Source organism: Biomphalaria glabrata, chromosome 3, assembly GCF_947242115.1.
Source record: "Biomphalaria glabrata chromosome 3, xgBioGlab47.1, whole genome shotgun sequence".
NCBI classification, from domain to species: Eukaryota; Metazoa; Mollusca; class Gastropoda; family Planorbidae; genus Biomphalaria; species Biomphalaria glabrata.
Window position 1 is genome coordinate 44746896 of NC_074713.1, and position 21341 is coordinate 44768236.

At 38.2% G+C, this 21341-nt stretch overlaps 4 protein-coding genes across 6 annotated transcripts in view; 2 read left to right on the forward strand and 2 right to left on the reverse strand.

The window, feature by feature from the left end:
- Nucleotides 1–21341, reverse strand: part of LOC106062964 (uncharacterized) — a 113552-nt gene that overhangs the window by 18335 nt on the left and 73876 nt on the right. The window lies entirely within an intron of this gene.
- Nucleotides 1–21341, forward strand: part of LOC106075958 (uncharacterized) — a 112681-nt gene that overhangs the window by 9399 nt on the left and 81941 nt on the right. The gene's annotated exons all lie outside the window — the stretch shown is intronic.
- LOC106077316 (uncharacterized) lies at nt 10530–14238 on the forward strand. The gene is made up of 6 exons (XM_056022258.1): nt 10530–10668; nt 12078–12123; nt 12274–12296; nt 12483–12514; nt 13235–13341; nt 13786–14238. Exons 2-6 carry the CDS (start codon nt 12084–12086, stop codon nt 13992–13994), a joined length of 411 nt encoding a protein of 136 aa, XP_055878233.1. The 5' UTR covers nt 10530–10668; nt 12078–12083; the 3' UTR covers nt 13995–14238.
- Nucleotides 15500–20562, reverse strand: LOC106075957 (olfactory receptor 4N5-like). 3 transcript variants are annotated; one of them, XM_056022248.1, is made up of 2 exons: nt 20145–20562; nt 15500–17220 (listed from the first exon to the last, which is right to left on the reverse strand). In XM_056022248.1, the coding sequence occupies exon 2, from the start codon at nt 17103–17105 to the stop codon at nt 15978–15980; it is 1128 nt and encodes a 375-aa protein (XP_055878223.1). In that variant the 5' UTR covers nt 17106–17220; nt 20145–20562; the 3' UTR covers nt 15500–15977. The 3 variants fall into 3 exon arrangements, with proteins under 3 accessions (XP_055878223.1, XP_013092282.2, XP_055878222.1); XM_013236828.2 differs by having other exon boundaries at nt 15500–17242; XM_056022247.1 differs by having other exon boundaries at nt 15500–17242; nt 20071–20562.

The window sequence follows — 21341 nt, forward strand, 5'->3', positions numbered from 1 at the left end:
TCGCCAAATCTTCTCCTCTAGTTTGTCATGAGAGCGGTAACAGTCCTTGGAAATCCTTGTGTCATGTCTTGTCTGTTGCAAGACACATCTATATCAAGTGATAAGACAGAAGAAAGTTGAGTTCTTCCTCCTGTAAATATGTTACATTTGAAGACATGGGGAGGGGGTGCAGTGAAAAGCGAGTACAATTGGCTGATCTTAGTTAATCGATTTAATTTTTTTTTCGATAAAATAAATAATATTTGAGTATGGAACTAAAGAGCCGCAGCTTAATATCCAAAGAGCCGCATGTGGCTCGCGATCCGCAGGTTGCCGACCCCTGTCCTAGGATGCAAACCAGACGATTCTGTCCCCTTTCTTATCCATGCACGGTAGATGCTAGACATCTACAGAAGTTAATAAGGAGCGTCGGAAACGCAAGAAGGAGTGGACAAGTAGAATAGAAAAAGGCAGAACAGCTTCATTTCAAATATTCATTCTTTCCATCTCTTGTGATTCCTTAAAGTGATTTCTTTAAGAATCTCTTCTGTCCATCTCTCTCTCACTCTCACTCCCTCACTCTCTCTCTCACTCACTCTCTTTCTCTCTCTCACTCTCTCTCTCTCTTGCAATCCTTGGTTAGAGGTGCGGGCAATTCTGGACCATGCAGTCAGCGGTAAAAGTGCTCACAGTTGCCTGAAGTAATTTCTAAAAGTTAAAAAGACAAAAATGGGATTCATACTTTGCATGGACCTGATGCTGTTTATGGACTGTGTCCATAAGATGCTTTATTTTGCTTTAAATCACCATTAATAAAAACTAATAAAAAGACATAGTTGTGAAACGCTGTGATAACGGCTTGCACTCAAGTTTGAAAGAGAAACAACGTGAGAGACAGAGAGTGAAAGAAAGAACGTGACTTATGTCTCAAGACAGAGAGTGAAAGAAACAACATGACTTTTGTTTCAAGACAGAGAGTGAAAGAAACAACATGACTTTTGTCTCAAGACAGAGAGTGAAAGAAACAACATGACTTTAATCTCAAGACAGAGAGTGAAAGAAACAACATGACTTTAATCTCAAGACAGAGAGTGAAAGAAACAACATGACTTTAATCTCAAGACAGAGAGTGAAAGAAACAACATGACTTTAATCTCAAGACAGAGAGTGAAAGAAACAACATGACTTTCGTCTCAAGACAGAGAGTGAAAGAAACAACATGACTTTAATCTCAAGACAGAGAGTGAAAGAAACAACATGACTTTAATCTCAAGACAGAGAGTGAAAGAAACAACATGACTTTAATCTCAAGACAGAGAGTGAAAGAAACAACATGACTTTAATCTCAAGACAGAGAGTGAAAGAAACAACATGACTTTTGTCTCAAGACAGAGAGTGAAAGAAACAACATGACTTTAATCTCAAGACAGAGAGTGAAAGAAACAACATGACTTTAATCTCAAGACAGAGAGTGAAAGAAACAACATGACTTTTGTCTCAAGACAGAGAGTGAAAGAAACAACATGACTTTTGTCTCAAGACAGAGAGTGAAAGAAACAACATGACTTTAATCTCAAGACAGAGAGTGAAAGAAACAACATGACTTTAATCTCAAGACAGAGAGTGAAAGAAACAACATGACTTTAATCTCAAGACAGAGAGTGAAAGAAACAACATGACTTTAATCTCAAGACAGAGAGTGAAAGAAACAACATGACTTTTGTCTCAAGACAGAGAGTGAAAGAAACAACATGACTTTTGTTTCAAGACAGAGAGTGAAAGAAACAACATGACTTTAATCTCAAGACAGAGAGTGAAAGAAACAACATGACTTATGTCTCAAGACAGAGAGTGAAATAAACAACGTGACTTATGTCTCAAGACAGAGAGTGAAAGAGACGCGTTATCGTCCAGCAGTATAAAGGTAACTTTTCGGACAAATTCAAAGGGGCAAGGCTATTATTCTTATCGACACTGAATCTTAAAGTGAAGCAGCCAACATGTAAGATAAATCAAGGCCTGGCATGTTTGGCTACCAATATAACTAGCACCCAGTTGGCGCGGTCCAGACGGCACTCGTGCATGATGAACCGTCCACATACCAAAGTGTACGATCCTTGGCCGATAAACGTTTGTTGGCACTTTGGTATGATGGCTGGGATTCTTCGGACAAGGGACGTGAGCTTCACAGGGCAATGAGTAGACCAGACAAAAGAGATGCATGGTGGCAACATAATCGTGCGGAACAGGCGGTCCTAGCCCAGTTCCGGGTCGGATACTGTCCAATAGGTGCTTACTTCGGACGGTTTCGAGAGAACTACGGCACACGGTGTCGCCACTGCATCGAGGACTTGGAAACAGTAGACCACATTCTGTATGAATGTCGAGTTCTGCACGAAGGACGATCGATACAAGGATTTGAGAGAGAGAGAGAGAGAGAGAGAGAGAGAGAGAACTGGTTCGTGTGCGACATTAGGGCTGTCCTTGTATGGGGACAAGGCAACCTTAAAACTCACTGCCCGCTTGCTTTCACTTCCCCCAAGTCCCCCAACTCTCAATACCCAACACTTGACCGTGTGTCACGGTTGACCACACAGTAACCGTGTCACAACAAATGGGTACCTGACTTTAGTTGGCGAAAGTAAAGGCGGATGGTCGCCGTGCTGGCCACATGACACCCTGCTTGTTAACCGTTGACCAAAGAAACATATGACCTTAACATCATCTGCCCTATAGATCACAAGGTCTGAAAGGGGAGCTTTACTTATAACTAGCACGCTACATAGTACTGACTGCATTGCAGTTAAAATATTAAAGACTTCATACAGAGTTGAAACAGACAATTAAAAAATGTTCAGGAATGAAAATGCGGATTTAGAAACATTTATTTTTTTTTATTTTTGAAAACAATAAAATATCTTTCTTCCGACAGTTCCTGTTGCCCCCAATTCCCAGGTTTAGCTAGCACCTTGTATGGTGACTTGTTGCCCCCAATTCCCAGGTTTAGCTAGCACCTTGTATGGTGACATGTTGCCCCCAATTCCCAGGTTTAGCTAGCACCTTGTATGGTGACATGTTGCCCCCAATTCCCAGGTTTAGCTAGCACCTTGTATGGTGACATGTTGCCCCCAATTCCCAGGTTTAGCTAGCACCTTGTAACGTGACATGTAGACATATGGTCAACATGTCTTTTTGTCATGGATAAGTCTGGACAAGAGCGGTCAAGAGTTATAATTTTGAAAAGACAGCTGACAGAACAAAGCTTAACTACAAAAGATGATATTACTTTATACTTAGTACCAGGTGACCGAGCCTCGCTCGTTTGAATAATTTGTTAAGGAAATATATTTACTTACTTAAGATCGGGTAAAGACTCCCAATTCGAAACGTTGCTATATTGTTCTTTTAGTTCTAAATGTCAATGTACATGGTAATTAGAAAAGAAAGACTCCTAAGTCCTCATACACAGTGGCGTCACTAGGTCGGTGTCACCCGGTGCGGTAAGCTAGGGGTGTCAATCCCCCCCCCCCCCCCCCCAGGAAAAAAAATCTCCACCTAAAAAATAAACAACTAGTAGTTATTTATTTATTTGTTTTTTGAGAATATACTGTAAGCTAATACATTGATGGTTACACTCGAGAATGCTTTTCGATTATTTTTTAAAATGTTTTTTTTTTTTTACATTTTATCAAAAGTTATTACAAAAAATAAACATTTACAAAATATAGAATTGAGAAACCTTGCGTTGAATATATTTTTAATAGTGATTATTTAAGAGCTCCTTATGGAAAAGGTTTAAATTAAATTAGTGTTTTTCAGCTGCTTTCGAAAAGGTAAATCAAGCACTGAACTGGTTTATGTCCTGCGAAACGTCGTCGAGTAAAGCCTATAATACCAAGAAAGGATGTTGATCAGTTTTGTAGATTTAAAAAACAAAGTTTGATTGAGTCCATCGGAGTCACCCAGGAAAATAGCAAGAGAATAAGGAAACTCTCAACAATTTGTCCAGATTCAGCGCTATGTCTAAAGCAAATCAAGTTATTGTGTCACAACAGACGGAGTCATACTTGAACATCGAGACGTATGTAAGATTAGGGTTTATCTTGTCCCCATATCATTTTCATGTAGCCATTGACAATGTCATCGAAATACATTAAACAGGCTGCATTCTGTTTTTTTGCAGACGACATTGCATTACCTTGAAATACGACGGATAAAGACGCCCTTAAAGTTATGCCTAGTGGCTGTAGGTGACCCAATACAGTCATTAACATTGGTCATACAGATCTTGAACAAATAGAAAAGTTTACCTAGCCTATTTAGAAGGTGTTATCTCAAGCGATGGAGATTCATATCATGGCGTTGCATGTCGGATTGAAAAGCAGGAGCCGTCTTTTTAAAAGTAAGGCCTAGGCGTCATTAGGGTGGTGCGGGGGATGCGGTCCGCACCGGGTTACACCCACCAGGGGGTGACACCCAAGTGGGTGAAATGCAACTTTTAAAACTAAAAATTAATACCTCGAATTTGAGAAAAAATAATTCCTTGTAGACGCCAGAGAAAGAGTTTCTGAAGCTTAGTAATGTAGAAAAACGCTTGGCGCCTGGGGCTTCGCCAAGTGAGATTAAGGCACTCTAATAATCTAATCTGATACGTTAAATGGCGAACGTAGCATTGTTTATTGTAAAATGTTCAGAAACACATAGATTTAAGCCCCTCACGCGTCATTCTGCGCCAAGGGCTGCAAGCTCTATACACAGAAATGAGTCTAAGGCGACTTTCACAGCCACTTCCCTGCTGGTTCCACGGAATTCAGGACTTCTAAAAAGGTGTGACGCCATGTTTTTACGTTTCTCTTTTTGGCTTTCATGTTAAGGCTGACTTTGGTAAACATGTTTCGTCTTGTCTAGTGAAATGTCTCACTAATGTCAATTGACGTTCAGTCGCCACTTTCCTTAGACGGCCTGTGGGCCGTGGGCCACAGACACCGATAACCTTTACATTATCTGCCCCATAGATCGCAAGGTCTGAAAGGGGAACTTCAATTCAATTAATTTTTTTAAAAATTAAAAAAAAAAGGTTTGGAATAACAAACTTTAAAAAGATCCATCACAACCACATCAGATCGATCATTACCCCGACCAGATCAATCACAACCCCCAACAGATCGATCACCATTTCATTTCTGTTCCAACTCACCAATTTTGTAAATGTGGTCAGAGTTGAGTCATGGACTCTTTAGCTCTAGTCAAGTTTCCCTTTCAGACCAATTCTCTGTTTATCTATTTCTCTGTGAGCCATTTGTCGTGTGAACCATTTTGTCGTGAAACATTTATCAGTGTCGGTTAACCAGTTGTCTGTGAGTCAATTGTCGTGGTGTTCAGTGTGGATGTGGATGTGGTCTATACCGACCACACAATCAGGACTAGTACCAGAGAGCTGCGAAGGCATCCATCATTCCTGTTCCACGCATCAAGGGGTGGTACAGATATGTGTTTAGAAGTCGAATGCTTAGAAACTAAAAAAAAAAAAGGCTATTAGATGTCCAATGCTAAGGTTATTAAATTAGTTCTTCCCCTTTCTCCTGTTTTTTTACAAAGCTTATATCAACTCACTCTGTCTGTCTGGTACAAAGCTTATATCAACTCACTCTGTCTGGTACAAAGCTTATATCAACTCACTCTGTCTGTCTGGTACAAAGCTTATATCAACTCACTCTGTCTGTCTGGTACAAAGCTTACATCAACTCACTTTGTCTGTCTGGTACAAAGCTTACATCAACTCACTCTGTCTGTCTGGTACAAAGCTTATATCAACTCACTTTGTCTGTCTGGTACAAAGCTTATATCAACTCACTTTGTCTGTCTGGTACAAAGCTTACATCAACTCACTTTGTCTGTCTGTTACAAAGCTTATATCAACTCACTTTGTCTGTCTGGTACAAAGCTTACATCAACTCACTCTGTCTGTCTGGTACAAAGCTTATATCAACTCACTTTGTCTGTCTGGTACAAAGCTTATATCAACTCACTTTGTCTGTCTGGTACAAAGCTTATATCAACTCACTTTGTCTGTCTGGTACAAAGCTTATATCAACTCACTCTGTCTGTCTGGTACAAAGCTTATATCAACTCACTTTGTCTGTCTGGTACAAAGCTTCTATCAACTCACTCTGTCTGTCTGGTACAAAGCTTATATCAACTCACTCTGTCTGTCTGGTACAAAGCTTATATCAACTCACTCTGTCTTTCTGGTACAAAGCTTACATCAACTCACTCTGTTTGTCTGGTACAAAGCTTCTATCAACTCACTCTGTCTGTCTGGTACAAAGCTTATATCGACTCACTCTGTCTGTCTGGTACAAAGCTTATATCAACTCACTCTGTCTGTCTGGTACAAAGCTTATATCAACTCACTCTGTCTGTCTGGTACAAAGCTTATATCAACTCACTCTGTCTGTCTGGTACAAAGCTTATATCAACTCACTCTGTCTGTCTGGTACAAAGCTAATATCAACTCACTCTGTCTGTCTGGTACAAAGCTTATATCAACTCACTCTGTCTGTCTGGTACAAAGCTTACATCAACTCACTCTGTCTGTCTGGTACAAAGCTTATATCAACTCACTCTGTCTGGTAAAAAGTTTGTACACGTTATTTCTGCCATACCCAATCTCGGATCAAGCTAAAAGTTTGCACAATTATTTCTTTTACCTGACAACATATACTAAGTGAAAAATAAGTCAATTGTTTTGCTATTGGTAATTATTTATTTTGTTTGGTATCTCGAAAAAAGGAAAGAAATTCTACTTGACTGAAGTGGTGTGAGCTGAATTAGTCCCCTGTTTAGGTCGCCGCTTTAAAGTAAATTTGAAATAAATAAATAAGATATAACCATACAATCTTCTGTAGGCACTAGCAGAGTGGTTAGTATGTCGGCTTGAGGAGGCGTGAGCCATAAGTTCGAAATCAGGTGGTTCACCCCCCTTTTTTTGTAAATGCTTTTATGAAACGATTACGGTGAAATTCACACTTCTTTCTTCCTCACCCCCAACTTCCCAACTGGCCCAGATAAGTGACAGGATCATAGCGGATCGAGAAAGCTAATGGCATGTAATAGCGCTAAACCAAAAGAATTGGTTAAAATATTTCTATTTGCACAGATTGTCATTAGTCTAGGTTTCAGGACATAGCTGATCCAAACTAACTGATACACTGCGTTGAAGATTTTTTTTTTTTTTTTGCTTTTTTTTTTTTCCAAATGTTTTTCTTGTATTCACAGAGTCTCATCCGAAAACAAAAAAATGCGGATCTTCTCATACAATAGAAACAAAGAGGGGAGATAAACAGGGTAATTAGTATATAGGTCAGGGATTAGTTTGTTGTGCATAAAACTGTTTTCTTCTTCTATGACAAGACTAATGAGGCGGAGATAAGTCTGTTACCTCCCCTCACACCACAAATAAACCATGTTGTTGGGGTATGTATATGTGTTTGTGTATGTATATGTGTATTTTTTAATAAAAAAACTGAAAACCAACAGATAGTCCATATACTTAACTAGAACTAGATAAAATGACACAGGGCACCATGCTCCCACACTAATACTCTCCTAAATATTAAGTGACCGGGGATGAAATGAACAGTCTCCTTAATTGAAAATGACAGATCAACTTACCGAAGGTTTTGGTTAGGAAGTAATTATCTTTAAATCCGAAGGAACATCCGACACATGTCAAACAATCACATTAAGAAACATTTAAGTTAAAATAATTTGGACGTAAAGTAAACCAGAGTGTAAAGGTCTACACATTTGTTTCGATTCAACATTGTTAAATTACTGCAGCTTTAGTTATGGCCAAATGTTATAATTACTGCAGCTTTAGTTATGGCCAAATGTTACAATTACTGCAGCTTTAGTTATGGCCAAATGTTATAATTACTGCAGCTTTAGCTATGGGCAAATATTGCAATTACTGCAGCTTTAGTTATGGACAAATGTTACAATTACTGCAGCTTTTAGCTTTGGGTACAATTACTGCAGCTTTAGTTATGGCCAAATATTACAATTACTGCAGCTTTAGTTATGGCCAAATGTTATAATTACTGCAGCTTTAGTTATGGGCAAATATTGCAATTACTGCAGCTTTAGCTTTGGGCAAATATTACAATTACTGCAGCTTTAGTTATGGCCAAATATTACAATTACTGCAACTTTAGTTATGGGCAAATATTGCAATTACTGCAGCTTTAGTTATGGCCAAATATTACAATTACTGCAGCTTTAGTTATGGGCAAATATTACAATTACTGCAGCTTTAGCTTTGGGCAAATATTGCAATTACTGCAGCTTTAGCTTTGGGCAAATATTACAATTACTGCAGCTTTAGCTTTGGGCAAATATTACAATTACTGCAGCTTTAGCTTTGGCCAAATATTATAATTACTGCAACTTTAGTTATGGCCAAATATTACAATTACTGCAGCTTTAGTTATGGCCAAATATTACAATTACTGCAACTTTAGTTATGGGCAAATATTGCAATTACTGCAGCTTTAGTTATGGCCAAATATTACAATTACTGCAGCTTTAGTTATGGGCAAATATTGCAATTACTGCAGCTTTAGCTTTGGGCAAATATTACAATTACTGCAGCTTTAGCTTTGGGCAAATATTGCAATTACTGCAGCTTTAGCTTTGGGTAAATATTACAATTACTGCAGCTTTAGCTTTGGGCAAATATTGCAATTACTGCAGCTTTAGCTTTGGGCAAATATTACAATTACTGCAACTTTAGTTATGGCCAAATGTTATAATTACTGCAGCTTTAGTTATGGGCAAATATTGCAATTACTGCAGCTTTAGCTTTGGGCAAATATTACAATTACTGCAGCTTTAGTTATGGCCAAATATTATAATTACTGCAGCTTTAGCTATGGGCAAATATTGCAATTACTGCAGCTTTAGCTTTGGGCAAATATTGCAATAACTGCAGCTTTAGTTATGGGCAAATGTTACAATAACTGCAGCTTTAGTTATGGCCAAATGTTACAATTACTGCAGCTTTAGTTATGGCCAAATGTTACAATTACTGCAGCTTTAGCTTCAGAACTGTGTTAAATTGTTTCTGTATTTGCTTCCAATGAAACATGTTTCACTTGTTCCTTCAGAACTGTGTTAAATTGTTTCTGTATTTGCTTCCAATGAAACATGTTTCACTTGTTCCTTCAGAACTGTGTTAAATTGTTTCTGTATTTGCTTCCAATGAAACATGTTTCACTTGTTCCTTCAGAAGATTATTACATTCTAGCCCATGTCTACAGGAGGACGGCGGGGAGATAGCGGCGGACAAGGTTCGAACTTAAAATACCGAAAAACACAACCCAATAAAATCTTATCTTATAAAATACAGACGTTACTTCAAAAAGAAAGAAGATGATTACGTCCAACCCGTTTTGAATTTAGTCATGCATATTAACCATTTGCTTAAATTCTGCCAAGTCACTGTTTTTTCAGGCAACCCATTCCATGCTCTAATAGCACTAGGGAAGAAGGAGTATTTGTACAACTTTGTCCTAGTTTATGGAACAAGGACTGTGCTTTTATCTTTGTGTCTACTCAGAATTACACAGACATAAAGACACATTTCTTATTCCATATGCTAGGACAAATTCGAACAAGTGCTCCTTCTTTCCAAGGACTAATGAGAGCATGAAATGGATGGCATGAATCAGTCAGGGAAGACAAAAATTTTGTACCTAATTAGCATGCATGCATAAATAAACACATGCATACGAGTAGAACTTTATTATCTTTTTTTTCTAAGTAACGTCTGAAATTTATAAAATAGAATAATTATAACTGAAAAACAAAGAAATATACTCAGAAAGATACAAAGATAAATGCACATTTGTTATAAAATATGCAAAGACAATTTGTATAGGTTCTTATTCTTTCCTAGACAACTCATTTAAGAAAAACTCTTGCTCATAATGAATAAACTAGGGATTATGAATTGACAACACTAGAAAAAAACACCTCGATCTTATCTTATCTTATAAAATACAGACGTTACTTCAAAAAAGAAGATACAGATAAACATGCCCAATGCCTTGTTATTTTATTTGTAAAAACATAGATTATTAATGCTGTCTTAAAGGTCATAGGCCTGACCCAGTTGCGCATACAGCTTTAGTATGTATCTTTCAGACTTAAACATTAATCTTAACATTTTTTTTTTAGAAAGTTGAACTTTAAAGTGCGCAATAGTTTGTAGGCCTCGTTCTCACTCAATGACCTTTGCCTCTGCTACAGTTCGTGCATACATTAAAGGCCCATCCTTTGCCCCAACGTTGTGTAACTGATGTCACATGTCATGCAATCGTATTTGCTTCTTGTTCAAGAAACGCTGTCATCTCTTTAAATCCGTCTTAATCTTTCACAAGTCATTCTAGACCCCAGCAGTTTTTTTTTTTTTAATTTCTGGATCAGGTGCTTCCTGGTCATTAAGAACATTTTTGAGGACGTGATTTATCGGACTAATGTTGTGGATGATGAGGGTGTTGTGGATGATGATGGTGTTGACGATGATCTGGTGGGTCTATAAAAGTGAGACAAATGTCCAACGGAGGACACACTCGGTCGTCCAGTAGACATAGAACTTTCAGTTACTAGAACAAACTCCACTTCCAGGTCAGTATAAGATTTAGTTGTACTAGTAATTCAGGTCTAACATTTTATATTGTGTTTACATGTAATACTGAATCATTTTCACTCAATGATTTACATTTTCAAATTAAGATTAGTTATGGAAAACTATAACAGACAACTTAAACAATATAACAGAATATATATATATATATATATACATACATACATACATACATACATATATATATATATAAATCGATCTATTGAAATTTCTTATTAATTGAAGGCATAAACTATGTAGGCTTGTTTAAAATGTATTTATTTATTATATTTATTTAAGACACTTCCAAAAAAATCTAGAACCTAATCATGAACACAAACTAAATAAGCTTTAGGTTCAGTTCCCTTGTACGAGTATCTACATACGAAGTAGTTACGGAATGCCCAAGCGAGCACATCTTGTCTTTGGTTCTACTTGCTCTGAAATGCACATACTTTTGAGTGTCAGAATGAAGTTTTCTTAGTTGTTGATTGATTTGTGTTGTTTGATCAAGATATTGGGCTGGACCGAGGTCATTTGTTATAGAAGGCCTGAACACTGACCTGCAACATCACAACCTGTGGGCAATTAAAAACAATTGCTCGTTGCCACGTCGTACAGACTTGTGACGTGGAAACTGCCCACAGGTTGTGACGTTGCAGGTCAGTGTTCTGGCCTTCTATAAGGACTGGTCTCGGCTGGACTATTGCAAGACGTTGTTGAGTCTAAACAAGGAAAAGTGCCACATTTTAGATTGTATAGCTACCTAGAGCCACCTATGACCTATATATTCTGTCACATTGAGGCAGACAAAGCTGATAGAGAGATAGCAATAATCGTTGTGAAAAAATTTTGCTTTGTTTTGCACAAGTTTTAGCCAAATATCCTCGGAATTCTCGATTCTTTAGGACAACCTGCACCCATTAAACCACTGTCACATAAGATCTGAACGAAGTGGTCGTCTCCTTTCCACTAGGACTAAAACAGAAAGATTTAAAAACTCCTTTATCCCACTTTCGGTCAGTGTTACAAGATCAGCTGTCGTCATCGAGAAGTACATAGAAGTCAAATTCATAAAGCGCTGGTTGTGAATGTGTATGTGTTTTTTGTGTGAATGTTGTTCTAATTTTTCCATCTATATTGTTATTGTACAGTAGTTACGCTGATATTGTCTATTGTAGTCAAACTGAATTTCCATTTGAGTGGATCAATAAAATTATCTTATCTTATCATAAGTTGAAATCCTTCTATTTACACCGTAATGCAGTATTTAGGTCGAATTCTAGTTTTATTTATTTTCAAGCAAAAGTGTGTATCTTTTTGTTTTATAAAAAAATTTGAACTTTAACTATTTAGACTTTTGTTTGATTTGCTCTGTAATGAAGCTTACAAATATTTTCTTCTTGACCAGATCAAAATGAACTGTTTGGCATGTCTGGCTTTTCTTTTAGTGTTGGGTAAGTTAAACTGCATTGAACTTAAATATCTATACTAGTATTTACTTGTACATTTGCCTTATATTTATGTATTATAATTAGTGTTGTTTTAACGATATTTTTATCTTCAAAGTTGTTTTAATTGTTCACAAATATTTTCTTTACTTTCAGTTGCACCATCATTTCAACAAAGGGTAAGAACTTGGCAATGACTAAAACATGACATTTAGTGCTATAGATCTAGTCGCTATGTAAGATCCATAAGGAATACCTATAACATGTACTGTTCCCTGTAGGAAGGTCTTTGCAAGCTATAATGTTCTTGTCATATGGCTATCACCTTTTAGTTTCAGATTTAAATAGTTTAATTTTTTTTTCAGGGTCGCGGAGATGACGGACGTGGAAACCCAAGGTGAGTTTTTCTGCTTGATGTCTGTGTCTGATTTCACATTTAGGGGCTTTAAGGAATCCTGAGTTGATTGATCCAATATGTTTGGGGTGTCACTTTGAACTGTTTTTTTATTTTTACTTACTGCTCATAATCACCTTTACCTTCCCCTGTCCCTAAGTGTGATGGACCGTAGTGGTAGTGGTAAAAAAAATAAAAATAAAGTAGCATCCTCTTGGCCAGGATTTTTAAATTTTAACATCACATAGAAGATACGAGCTATATATATATAATATTGGCCTCCTTCAGTCGTAGAATGACTATGGTTCATCTCGCACACTTCCTAATGTGGCTGTGGAGCCCTATTTCGGAGAGACACTCCCGTCCACAGATATTGCAGGTCAATGTGGCTTTCGCTTTGGTGGTAGAGGTGCTGGCCATTTTTAGATACGAGATAAGGTTTACAAAAGCAGATACAAAAACTTCTTTATTCCCCTGGCCATCAACTGATTGAATAGAATGGATCTATCTGATGTCAACATTTCACATGTAATATTTGAGTGAGACTAGTGTGAACGTAGATTTTGTTACTATAGTTAAAATGTATTTTGTTTTGTTAATGCACAAATTGTAAGGCAAATGCCCTCTTGGATAATAAAGATTATTGTTATTATTCTCTTTAGTATTTATTGTATTTGGAAGATAAAATGCGAAACTAAATTTAACTTTGTCTTATGTATCCAGAGACCACACCTACTGCTACGGCAGATGTAACGACGCCTACAAACGAGACTCCAGAGGTTACCAAGTAGCAGACTGCAACTGCAATCAGTACAACTTCCCAGGCCATCGTAAGTACAAATACTTTGATAAAACACACCAGTGAGATGATAGCTTTGTGTACTTTTGCGTCTGCTAGCTAACTGCGGCTTCTTTTCTTATGAGAATCTGGGATTTGGAAACGATTTGAGAATTCTGACTAAAATCAGGTCGAAAGGAGGATGTTCGGTTTTATAGTTGATGAAACAAAACTAAAAATATATTTCTTATAAAATATGCTGGAACAATTTCGTTCAGGTGCTCCTTATTCCCTGTTGCTATTAGAGTATGGAACGGGTTGCTTGAATCAGGAAAACGTATGACTAAGCAAAGTTTAAGTGCCTAATTAACATGCATGACTAGACTGTCACATGGATACTTGCAAGACGTTATTATCTTCTCTTAAGAAGGAACGTCTTTAATTTATAAGATATTTTCCATAATGTTGTATAGTATCTAAATCTCATTTTATCCAGACAACTGTGGCTACATCGACGCTTCCTGCATCGCCAACAGTTACGACGCCACCTACAACGTGTACGCCTGGACATATGACCACAGGTCAAACTCCTGCAAGAAGGTCAGCGTCTTGAGTAGATGTGTGGACAGCTACACACCCCAGAGAAACATCTTCCAGAGCCAGCTAGCTTGTGCCAGAGCATGTGAGCCTAATACAGGCTACTGAGTGGTCACATGACACCGGGACTGGTCACATGACATCTGGACCCAACTTACGAAAGCCAACTTTCATAATAACTTATAATATTATGTAATGTCTTGTATAAGCCTTTCTTTAAACACACTTAAGAACGGTGGTAATGTATAAATAATAATAATAACAACATAGTTTTAACTTACTATTAATTTGTTTTATTTATGAATATATATTTTTTACAATGAGTGTATTAAACTTTTGAATTATCCAGAAACATTGTTTGATTTGTTTGATATCAATGAACTAGAATTAAGATAGCTAATCATAATATGGAGCCGCGGTAGATGAGTGGTAAAGTGTTTGGCTGACAAATCGATGGCTCCGTCCATTCAAATCGTGGATTATTTTTTTTGTTTCGGTATCTTTAAGGCCCCGCTGAGTCCACCCAGCTCTAATGGATACCTGACAATTTTGTGGAGAAGTGAAGGCGGTTGGTCGTTGTGCTGGCCACATGACACCCTCGTTAACTCAAACAAATGACCTTTACATCATCTGCCCCATAAATGGCAAAGTCTGAAAGGGAAAACTTACGTTTATATAAATAATAAACACAAAATAGAGCTGACACGACACAAATAGTCAATGTTTTGAATTAAACTAGAATCTGTTAACATACTTTAAGTGAAAGACCCTGCTATCTTTAAACAAACACAAATGCTAGTATACAAATAGGATTCTCTAACATACCTTGGTTTACTTTTAATATTTTCAACCTTTTAAAACCGGAAAAAGTGTGAAAGAAAAGATGTATGTGTTTTAACACAAATAATGTCCTGGACCCCAAAACAACAACAACAACAGCAAAAAACAACAACAAAAAACAACAAACTATTATACTTTGCAATAGCAAGAACAAATGTAAGTCTATTGTCACAATGAGTGATTGAGTTTTTGGCACATCAGCACAATTTAGACAATGTCGTGCCCGTAATCTTTCAAGGATTACTCTCTTTTACAAGAGCTAAATTCCATACAGTTAAATCATTAAAAACAAGGTCTATTCACAATGAAGTGACATTGAAGTCAGGCGGACAGGTAACTTGTGAGTGTGTGCGTGTGTGTGTATGTGAACTTCCAGGTAGATTGAGTTCTGTGTCTACAAAGTTGAAGGACGTTGGTTCTAATAGGTCGTAGATATCAAAAAGACAAATCTAAAAAAATAAACATTTAAAAAAAAACGATTCAAATAGAAAAATTCACTATAAAAATTAGAAAGAGCAACAAAGGGAAGAAAAGTTGGAATAAAACAAACTTGAATTATGCAAATACGATAAAAGAAAAATATTAACATTTAACACTAATACATAAACATGAGCCTATTATTAATGTCGTCACGGACGTGTGCTACAATCTCCTCTTGATGAGCAGAGTTTCTAATACATTCTGCCTGTCAAGTTCCTGAAAGGCTACGCTTACCCAAAGTAAAATTGTATAATTAAAAAGGTAACTTCGAATAACAAACGCACACTAAAGAATACAAACCGAAGCATCGATTTATTAACAATATAAAACGCAGACTTTGTACTAACAGAAAAGTCCGGGAATACATTGAAACTCCTTGGTGATTAAATAAAAATCGTGTTATTTCAGTAATAACTGGCAAATCTGACCAGGTCTTTGATCTACCTAGAGAATATTTGGCTTTTTAAAAAGTCATATGATGACATGTCTTGCTTGCAATGGCGTCGTACCTTCTAAGAAGACTCGAAATCCATGGACACCATTTGGGAAGAGACCGTGTAAGTCGCCTTTGACTGATCTCTTTGGAGAGAGCCTGCCGCCCCAAGCGCCAAACGGCGCGGGAGGACCTAAGTCACGCATAACGTATATATTTTTTTCAATATAATATAAATATGATTGGATTCAATTGCAAAGTATTCTTTATGAAAATATTGTCATGGATTTAGCAATGCCACCAGCAATATAGAAATGGGGGGGAATCAGGAGGTCGGATCATACACTGCTGACCGAGTATTTAGGGCTACATGTTGCAGGGGTGATGTCAATGGTCGTGACCTTTAAAGAGAACCTGACGTGACCGTCTATGGAGGAACACACTTGCCTGTGAAAGTTGGCCATTTCTTCGTTCCAGTGCCACGGCGGAGTGGTCAGCATGAGCAGGTAGAGTTGTCTCAGCTTCTTTCGGCCTATGGCGTGCGCAGGGGCGTGAAAGGCCGCGTTGGACAACCGGAGAAGTTGAGTGGTGACCTTGTAGACCTCCATCTGCTGCTCCGAAAGGGCCTGGCTTTTGATCAGGGGAGTGACGAGGGCCGACGGAGACCAGAGAAGGAAGAAGATGATGAGAAGAATATTGGTCACTTTAGTCGAGTCCAGAAGGTAGTCCAGCAGTCTGTTCTTGTGCCGGGTCAAGTTGGTGGACTTTTCCTCAGAGTAGCTCCTGACTTCCAACAGCGTCCTTAAGGTCAAGGCCAGGTTCACGACAATGGTCACCACTACTAGGAAGGAGAAGATAGACGAAGACACGCCCATGAGGAAGTTGGAGGTCAGCGTCGAGTTGTACTTGCAGGGGAGAAGCTTGGGGTCGTGGGTGGGCTCGTGTGCGCCCCATGCGGAAATTATAAAAACGCAGAGACTGACCAAATACGTCCACAGGAAATTGGTCACTTTGATGGACTTGACATCGTTCACTATCTGACTGTATTTCAGGGGCCACTGGGCATCCAGAAACCGGTCCAGCGCGATCAGTGTGTAAACATACAAGGTCCCGGCCCCGGGGAGCCCCATAGAAGTTAGCAGAAGCAGACACGCCACGCGGCTGGTAAAATACCTCACACGCACTTTGGGCACCTGCCTCAGGGCGAAGAGGGGCAAGCTGATCGCGCCGATAAGCAAGTTTATAAGAGTCAAATACAGCAGCATAAGCCTCCCTCCTGGGTACAGGCTCGGGGACGCCACCAAAGAAAAGAGCACCATTGCATTAGAAAAAAGCACCACAGGAATCATCAGCATGGCGAAGACCGCCACCGTCTTGTGGGCCACGATGATGGAGTCAGCCTCCATGTACTCCCTGGACATGTTGTATGAGAGCTCAGGTATGTCTTCGTATTCAAAAGCGTCCATAGCGTGTCCTGCTTTCTGACCTGTCCACTAACCGGGGAGTATGCTGGCTCTCAAAATCCAATTCTCTTATTTGTCGATGGCGATGTCCAGATTTTTAAAGAACATTTCTGACAATCTGACAATGTAAAAGAGAAGAGCTGAAAGAAAAACAAAATGTATTATGAATTCCTACAGACTGAGTTGTTAAAAACACAGACTGATACTGTAGACTAATCAGTTTATGTACTTATGGGCGTAGCTATGAAAAAAAGAGGGGGTGTAAGGGTGCAATCTCTCCCAAGTCCGAAATAATATTTTCACACAATGATCCATTTTCAATCAGTCGAAAAAGCATGAACTACGCAGAAAATCAAAGCAAAATGTTAATAATTACTAAAAAAACAACAACAAACGAAGAAGTTTTTTTAAAGGGAAATAACTGCACATTTATAATCACATATCTCAGTACAGTAAGATTTATTTCCTTTTTTCTACATTAAACCCCCCCCCCCTTTCCAATATTTTGATTGATTCGTGTTTTGCTAGGAACAATGACTAATCGTGCTAAGGTTTTAAAATAGATCCAAGAATGGTGGGAGAAATAACGTGAGCAAAATGTGGACCAGACCGACGGAGTGAGCTGGTACAAGCTTTGCAATAATTAACAACCAATTTGTACAATGCAGATACTAAAGCCTAGCTGTAGACATTATTATTATTAGGGGAGCAAACTTTTGCAATGTCTTTAAAAAGTTTATGTTTACTCTGTCTGTCTGTCTGTCTGGTAAAAAAATTTTACGTGCTATTTCTCCCACACTAAATGTCAGATCAAGATGAAATTTCGCTAAATTATTTCTTGCACCCAACAAACAATTAAAAAAGACAAAAAACAATTAGTTAATAAACTACTTATAATTATTTATTTTGTTTGGTATCGAACAAGGGAAAGAGATCGTTCTTGTTAGACGTGGTGGCATAATTTGAATTAGTCCCCTTTAGGAAACTTGAGCCCTGAATGAACAATTTTTTTAAAATGAATTCAGAAAGCGATCACGTTAACATTCACCCAGATATTCGTTTCTTTCCCTCCCCCTTTTTCCCGACTGGTCCAGACAAGTGACAGGATCATAGAGCATTGAGAAAGCTAAATCAATGAAATTGCGCTAAACAAAAATAAAATAAAATTCTAATCGCACAAATTATTTATTATTGTTAGTCTAGATCTATTTCAAATTTAATCACATGACTATTCGGAACCAATCGATACAATTACACTTAAGATAAGCTTTTTAAAAAGTATTTTAAAATGTTTCTCTTGTTTTACGTTGTCTTTGGCTTGGAACTGAATATTTAATTCAGCCACACATTTTTATCGACGCAATGGACAGTTAAAAAAACATGGGCTCTGGAAGAAAAGCGTGTCATACGAAAAATGGCCGGCTCCTCTACCACCAAAGTGAAAGCCACATTAACCTGCGATATATGTGCAAGGGACTCTTAAAAATAGGACTCCACAGTCACATGAAAAAGTGTTTGAGATCAATCATAGGAGTCCAACTAACGTCTTTTCGACCAAAGGAATCGGTAACCTCGCTGAAAGAGGTAACTATCAACATTAACGTACTTATGCGAATTTCGTTTCATCCCTGAAAAAACTTTTAAAAGTATTAAATTCAAACGATTAGAAATATGTTTTGGGTAAGGGGCATACATTCACAGTATTACCTACAACTGTTAGCTTTTTGAAATAACCCTCGAGTGGTGTCTGGTATCTTGTAGATCTTACTTATCCATGTAACCCACAGCTTAACCCTGAGGATACACTTACTGAATCGTTGTTGAATTTTCTATTATAATACTTGCCTATATAGATCTTGAAACACGGGTACTTTTTATTAAACACTGAGGTTTAGGTTTAGGTTGAGGTTGAGGTTAAGTAGATATTAATACAAGTCATACAGTCATAGAAGTTCTCTGGTTGCCTCTTTTATTATTCGCATGCGTTAATGACTTCAAGTTCCAAATTAATATAACCCTTTTAAAAACATTCTTATGCAGTTTATATGATTTGCATTAAAGTGAAAACTTATATGGAGAATACTAATAATACCATGGAAGACTGCTTTCAATCAATACGGTTAACGACTGTTAACATGTTAAAAGTAATGTCCCCTTTCAGACCTTGCGATTTATAAGACCAGATTATGTTAAGATCATCTGATTTTTTGGCTAAAGTTTAACCAGGGTATCATGTGGTCAGCACAACGACCAACAGCATTTACTTTCCCCAACTAAATTCAGGCACCCATTAGAGTTGGATGGACTCATGGGCGCCCGAAAAAAATCCCAGAATTCAGAATCCCAGTCTTAAACAAGATTCGAGCCCAGATGGCTAGGTTCAGAAGCAAAGCGCTTAACCACTCATCCACCGCAAGTGCATCATATGGTTAGTACAATAAACTTGTGTCTTTTCTCTTTTCCAGGTGAGTTACCCCCTCCCCCCTTATAGCTAGACCAATTCAGAGGCCATAATCTAAATAGTGAAAACACGGGGAAAAAAATGCAGTTTAATAAAGATTTACAAATTTATTTTCCCCTAAAAACTTTTCTAGTTCATAAAAACTAATGAATATTTTTACAGTTATCATGTTATAACTTTTGCCTCATCTTACTGACTTTGGAGGCGCAGTGGCAGAGGGGTAGAGCGCGGGTTCGAATCCTGGTGAAGACTGGGATTTTTAATTTTCAGATCTTTGGGCACCTCTGAGACCACCCAGCTCTAATGGTTACCTGACATAAGTTGGCGGTTGGTCGTTGTGCTGGCAAAATGACGCCCTCGTTAACCGTAGGCCAAGAAACAGATGACCACAAGGTCTGAAAGGGAAACTTACTTTTTTACTTCTTAACTCTTGTATTTACTTCTTGATAAGAAATGAAATGACAGACACTTTTCAGACCATTTTATCCAAGAATCTAGATTTTATACCTGCACAAATATACCGCTGAGAAGGTTTGGGTTTAAATCCCAATGGAGAATATACATTTTTGTTTGAGATTTACCTTGAGCTGAGCTATGGGTGAGCTGAGCTGTGGGTGAGCTGAGTTGTGTTTGCAGTGCCACTTAAGTCCTAAACACTGTAGGCAGTTCCTTAACTCATATGTCCGCGCCTGAGATGAAATCAGAGTACGTACAGCTTGGAGTCAAAACTATAGACAGGGAGAGATTCGAACTCTGGACTATCGTGCCACTAGGAGCGCATGTCAGATGTCTGATGTCACACTCTAACTTGAACTCACGTATTTAATGCTAATTTCATTTGGTCGATTATCAAATGTCTTTAATTAGTTTTCATATATTGACTAGATGTAAATCAATGTAACAGTGTCATTACTGATAGAAATTCATCTCTGATGGTATGTGTATACCCCCGGATAAGATCTAGAGTTAGGTACTAAACATTTCAAGTTGTCCTCTCCTGTAAACATTCATTCACATCCCGTCTTTCAACAGTTACATCGGGTATTTCCGACACCAAAAAAAGAAGAGATCTTGCTTGAGGTGCGCAAAAGATTTTAAATGTGCATTCAAGTCTACCTGGCACAGTGTGCCTATAACTCGCTTAGGTGAGTCTCTGATACCTGGTTAGAATGACAAAGATAATTACAGCTAACAGAGCTCTTCCCCGTAAAGACGCACTTTTGGTAACATCCATCAGGCGTCAGGTTTAACACACTCGTTAAAAGTCACTTATTAAGTAAAGCTCCCCCTTTAGACCTTACGATCTCTAGGGGAAGATGATGTCAAGATAATCTATTTCTGTGGCCGACGGTTAACGAGGGTGTCATGTTGCCAGCACAACGACCACACACACACACACACACACACACACAATCAGACCCAAGTGAAATTTGTTTTTTGCTGCCAAGCATTTTCTTTCAGCGTGCTTGTTTACTCAGCTGTGAATGTCTATTTTTAGGAGCTGGTCACGTGACTACACCACTCTCACATCCTTCTCCTCCTGAAGGATCCCCAGCAACGAAATTGCATTGAAAAGATGTGGAGACAGAAAGTGATGACAGTTCTAGGAAAGAGAGAGAATTGAAAAGAAAGAGAATATAGAGAGAGAGGCTGGGAGAGACATAGAGAGGCTGAGAGGGACAGAGAGGCTGAAAGAGACAGAAAGGATGAGAGAGGATGAGAGGAAGACAGAGAGGCTGAGAGAGTCATAGAGAGGCTGAGAGATTCATAGAGAGGCT